Raw genomic sequence first — 5,602 nt, forward strand, 5'->3', positions numbered from 1 at the left:
AAACTAACCGGGCTACCGCGCGCCGGGCCGGCCCCCGCCTCTTTGCCCGCCGGGCGGACGGCCAGGCTGGCAGTGTTTGAGACGAGCGGGCGGGCGCGGGAGAGGTCCGCGTCTCCCCGCGTCGCCTCACGTCACCCCGCCCCGCCTGCTTCCCAGAGCCCTGGGCCCCGCCCCGCGCGCAGGCGCACAACCGCCTTTAGGGTCCGCCTTTTTGAGATTTGAATTTCCCCCAGCAAAGCAAGAGAGGCAAAATACCCGGATGGTGATCGCTGGCCTTTTCGCGCCAATACTGTAAGTTCTCACAACAATCTTGAGAGGTGGGTACATCATCCTGATGTTCCAAATCTTGCAGGAGCCAGTCTGGTCGCCGCCCCAAGCTCACTCCCAGACGGTGCAGGCTGTAATGCGCTGCTTTCCGGGATCTTGGAATGACAACAGATGGTTTTTCCAGTTTCTCTCATTTTTATTTGATCTTTACATTTATCAGCCTCTAGGCAAAATTTGGCTTTTCCCGCAACTAAAGTGTAGGTAACAAAGCACAGAGCGTTAACCTGGTGATTGTGTCACCAAGGGAAATGACAATATTTGAGATCATATAGCTTTTCTTTTAGACAGCCTGAAAGTTAGCTAAACTGCAAGTTAGTACAGAATAACTCATTTGAAATTACTGTAGTTATTCAACCTGCCCATAGATCCTGTAATTTAACATGTTAGTAAAGAAGCACGTTTATTACTATATCATACATTATCAAAAATATTTTAATAACTATCTTTAAACATATTAAGTTTGTGCTGTAATTCTCTGTTTTAGTTTATGGATTTGGAAGCATTTGTTTGAGGACAGGCCAACGAGTCCTGTGACACAGTCAAGGGACAAGAACCCTCACCTGTGTTTCTGTGCCACCAACTGTCCTAAGTGACCTTGGCCATTCACGTCACCTCTCTGGCCAAGTCCTTCCCCTCTCAAATAAGGAAACTGAGCTGCAGGTTCCCAGCAGCCTTGCCCACATGCAAGGATTCTGTTCTCAGAGTTCAAGAATTACTATGGTAGCTCCTTGGGCATCCAGGTGGCTCAGATTGAGCTCTCCTGCTGGTGTCCCGTGGTACAGCCTTCAGACTGGCATCCCCTTACCTGCAGAAAGGGAACAACGGTGGTCAGGGTAGTCACAGGCACAACAGGCAGTTGTCATAAGGGATACAGGTTAAAGAAGCCACCACTGTGACAGGCAACAGTGGCTCTTGCTTAAATGCATACAGACTGAGAAAGCAGAAGAGTTTAAGGAACGCATCTTAACCCCTCAGCCCGGGGATTGTTGGGTTTTGCAGGACTTCCCTCCACAGCGAGCCCAGAACCAGACCAGGGGAAAGGGTGATGCTGGTGAGCCCTTGGACCTTCATGTGCCAGGCAGGGTAAACTGGGAAGAACTTTGAGAATCATGTCACAAGGGTCACAGCAGCTTAGGACTTAGGCCATAAGAGACCTGCCCTGGCCTTCCTAGTGGACTTGGGAAGTTGGTTTGCTAACATGTCGCTTTCAGCTTGCACAAGGGCTCAAGCAACCTCTGCCCAGCGGCCGGAGAGGAGTCCCTTTCAACGCCCTTCCTGGACCTCCTCCTCTAGCAAGCGGACAGTGTTGGACTGCCTGTCCGCAGCTCTCCTCCATGCTTGGCTGGTAGACAGGAGGGTCAGGCTAGTGCTGGTGGCCTGGGGCCCCAGAAGCCTGGCTCTTCACACCAGGGATTCAGACCCTGGGTGGGGTCAGGGGAGGACCTGGAGACACCAGGTGAGGCCTCAGCTGGTATCCCCGCTGGACTCGGGAGCTGAGTGGGGAAGTGCTGGTGCTGGAGAGGAAGTGAGAGCTGAGTTGAGGGCTTCAGCAGGCCAGGCAGAGGAGGGCAGGAAGACAGACTTATGCCTGGGAACTCACAGGACTGTATGAGCATGGCACTTTGGTGTCTGGCCAAAAGGCTGGGGCATGATCACGTGTGAGCCAAGAGCCAGCCACTGAAGGGTGTTAAACAGGGGCGGTCCTCTAGGGGGCTGCTGGGGGCTGCTGTGTGCAGACCACGTGAGTGGTGGCGAGCCTGGAAGTGGGAACCCTGGGGGAAGGACAGCCCCCCGACTTAAAGACTCCTCCTTCACCAGAGGCTGCAACGGGGAGGTGCATGACAGTGGCACGGGCTGAGATGAGGGTCAGGACAAGGGCTTCAGTTCCTTCATGGAAATGCTGTTCCCCTTAACAACAGGCCCCCCGGAGGCGGGAGGGGAGTGAGAGGGTCACCATGAGGCCCAGCCAGCCACTTCCCGGATCTTACAGGTGGGCCCCAGGGCCAGTCAGAGCAATGAAATGGCAAACAGGATGAGGACAGAGGAGAGGTGTTAATTTTGTGCTTGAACTGAAATTAGCAGGTCTTTGCTAAGCATGGGAGGGAGGGCCCAGGATCAGACCAGGCCCTGCCCTTTCAGGGCCGAAACTGCAGGAGGGGACAAGGGGCCTCAAAAATAAACAGTGCTCTGAATACCTAAGGACTCATGTAGGTCACACAACAACTCTGCTAGGATGTACATCCCCATTCTACAGGTATGCAAACTAAGGCCCAGAAGGGTTAAGGCCCAAGATCACAGGGTTAGTAGGTGGGGGAGCCAGGGTTTGACCACAGACAGTTCTTCTCATCCCCACACCCATGTGCTTGCCTGCCAGCTTGGCTTTGAGTCATCTTCAGGGCACCGAACCTCTTCTCTTGTTAATATTAATACATTTCTTGGCAACGAGGCCCACTCATGCCACAGCTGGCCCCGGAACAGTTGACAGTCCATGAAAAGTCCACATTGTTTTTAAATTATCTGTCTGCTTCCGAGACTTCAGGAAATGGAAGGTTTTCGTGTGAGCCAAGGACAGAAGGTGATTTTGGAAGGTGTGGCACTTCAGGGGAGGGCGGGGGAGGGGGTGACCCAGGTTGGCAGGCCTGGGGGTATGGCTCCCTCTGCTACCTGGCCTCACACCCACTAAGCAGCCGAGCCCTTCCTTCCTGTCTGCACCCCCAACCCGCCCCACCATTCCCTTGCCTTAGATTCCAGAATCTGGACCACAGCTAATGTCTCTAATTTAACTGGGAGTTTAGTTCAAAGTGCTTTGGGACTGGCTTGGAAAACTCCACGTTTGTAGTACCACAGAGGTGAGAAAGCATATCCTGAGTTTTAACAACAGACCTAGGGAAGATTTAAGTTTCTAAATGCAGTGGCTCTAGGGGAACAGAGATGAGGAGCAGGATTTTTCATAATATGCAGATGAAAGAACAGCATAGGTGTCAGGAGAGACGGTCATGATGAAAACTTTGGTAGATGGAGAAGGAAATGGCAACCCACTCCAGTATTCTTGCCTGGAAAAGTCAATGGACAGAGGAGTCTGGCGGGCTGAAGTCCATGGGATTACATGACTGAGCGTGTGTGCACGAGGGTGGAGGGAGATGGGTTGGTAGCAATAAAGTGGTAAAACTAAAAAAAAAAAGAAAACTTTGGTAGAGCCTGAGGCTGAGAATTGGGAAGATGGAGGCGCTTTTTTGGATGGTTTTCTTTCTACCCACACTCTTTTTTGTAACCACAAAGGAAGAAGGCAGAACGGGCCTCCGCTGGTGCCAACCAATCAGCAGAACCGCTGCCTTCTTCGGGGCCGCTACCTCCACTGGGGCAAGGTCGCAGCATCTGCATCGGAAATCACGGGGACTTCTTCCTGCTGGCTCAGCTGGGAGGCTGAGGAGTGTTTTGCAAAAAAAGAAAAAAAAAAAGAAACCGTTTATCCGAATTCTGAAATAACAGCCAAGGCGGCTGCTTTGTGAAGCTCTCCATCCTGGGGCCACACCTAGGGTTCCAGATGAAGCCTGAGTCGGGGCAGGCCCTCTTCCACGTGGCCCTGGCCAGCTGCCTCTGCGTGGCCACCGTCCACACTGGTATTTTTGAACGTGTCTCTGTCCAAGTGGGCTATGAGCACTACGCAGAAGCCCCAGTCACCAGCCTCCCTGCCTTCCTGGCCATGCCCTTCAACTCCCTCATTAACATGGCCTACGTTTTCCTGGGGGTGTACTGGCTGCGGAGCCAGGCCTGTGCCCCGGGAGGCCTCACAGAGAGGCAGAGGGCTCGCTACCTGAAGGACGTCTTCGCAGGCATGGCCCTGGTCTATGGCCCAGTCCAGTGGCTGCGCATCGGGATGCAGACACGGCCCACTGCCGTGCTGGACCAGTGGCTCACCTTACCTATCTTCGCATGGCCAGTGGCCTGGTGCCTCTGCCTGGACAGAGGCTGGAAGCCCTGGCTTTTCCTGGCTGTCGAGGGCCTCTCCCTGTGCAGTTACAGCCTGGCCCTGCTGCACTCCCGTGGGTTTGAGTTGGCGCTGGGCCTGCACATTGCAGCTGCCGTGGGCCAGGCCCTGCACACCCAGGGGTGCCACGGCGACACTTCCTCGGGAACTTACTTGGCTCTGGGCGTGCTCTCCTGCCTCGGCTTTGTGGTCCTCAAGCTTTATGACCATGAGCTCGCGCAGTGGCGTCTCTTCCAGCAGCTCACAGGCCACTTCTGGTCCAAAGTCTGTGACGTGCTTCAGTTCCACTTTGCCTTCCTGTTCCTAACCCACTTACACACCTGCCGAAGATGCCCGCCTATGGAGAAGATGCATTCAAGTGTGGGAAGAAGGGGCTTATGACCACCAACCCCCTCCCCAACATCTACATGCACTGACCGATGGCATTCTGTCATCAGTGCTCAGTGTCCTGGGTGTGATGACAGGGTGATGACACAGAAGGCTGTCCCTGCCTTTGAAGTTACAGGCTTCAGTATTATGAATATGAGCATTCGATTTTATGCAATGTTATGCTTTCTGCAACTTACTTTCAAAGGCTTGGAGCGAATATCTAGGGGCCGGGGATGTAGGGGTCATTGTACTAGTCTTGTAATTTTTCTGTGGTTTGAAACTTTTCAAAATAAAATGTTGGGGGGAAGTGACCCCCAAGAAATCCATCACACTCACAGTTGGCTGGAGAATGGTTGTCTGCTTTGGGATGTTGGCTCCAAGCATGGGCGGGCGACTGGGAGAAAGGGCAAGCTTCTGACCAGTGTGCCGGGCAAGGCACTGGGGTTACCAGTGAGTATCCCCAGAGGTGGCTGGCTTCAGGGAGACAGAGTCATATTAAACACACACCTAGCAGACTGATGGGGAAATCCAAAGGCCAGAGCACTAATTCACCATGACATCTGTGACTGCCAGGCTGACAGCAGGTCACAGGAAGCCACATCCCTTCAGATCCTCTGTGGAACAAGGCGAGGTGCGTCTAGGTGAAGAAACGCCCACAAGAAACACAAAAGTTGAGTTCTCAACAGAATGTTGTTAGTGACTCTTCCCTCAGAGCCAGGGGATGGCTTAGATGTCCTTAGCAGCTAGGGTTACTGAAGTGTCAAGTGTCTGTCACCCATGGAGAAACCTGGGGCCATTGGGAACCATGATTCCCCTGATGGCATCTCAGGTGCATGGGCCCTGGAGTTGGCATCTTTCAGCCCTGAAGTGCGCTTTTCATGCAGATGATGATGTCTGAACCAGCGGGCCCACCCAGGG

At 53.5% G+C, this 5,602-nt stretch overlaps 1 protein-coding gene across 4 annotated transcripts; it reads left to right on the forward strand.

Annotated features, from left to right (window-relative positions):
• Positions 1-148: 148 nt before the first annotated feature.
• Positions 149-5,021, forward strand: TMEM187 (transmembrane protein 187). 4 transcript variants are annotated; one of them, XM_043457997.1, is made up of 2 exons: positions 149-317; positions 3,607-5,021. In XM_043457997.1, the coding sequence occupies exon 2, from the start codon at positions 3,872-3,874 to the stop codon at positions 4,694-4,696; it is 825 nt and encodes a 274-aa protein (XP_043313932.1). In that variant the 5' UTR covers positions 149-317; positions 3,607-3,871; the 3' UTR covers positions 4,697-5,021. The 4 variants fall into 4 exon arrangements, with proteins under 4 accessions (XP_043313932.1, XP_043313933.1, XP_043313931.1 ...); XM_043457998.1 differs by having other exon boundaries at positions 3,611-5,021; XM_043457996.1 differs by having other exon boundaries at positions 149-291.
• The last annotated feature ends 581 nt before the right edge of the window (positions 5,022-5,602 follow it).

Source organism: Cervus canadensis, chromosome X (assembly GCF_019320065.1).
Source record: "Cervus canadensis isolate Bull #8, Minnesota chromosome X, ASM1932006v1, whole genome shotgun sequence".
Lineage (NCBI taxonomy): Eukaryota > Metazoa > Chordata > Mammalia > Artiodactyla > Cervidae > Cervus > Cervus canadensis.

Excerpts from the sequence above, each read along its gene's own strand:
- TMEM187 (XM_043457997.1), top strand. The coding sequence starts at position 3,872 with ATGAAGCCTGAGTCGGGGCAGGCCCTCTTCCACGTGGCCCTGGCCAGC.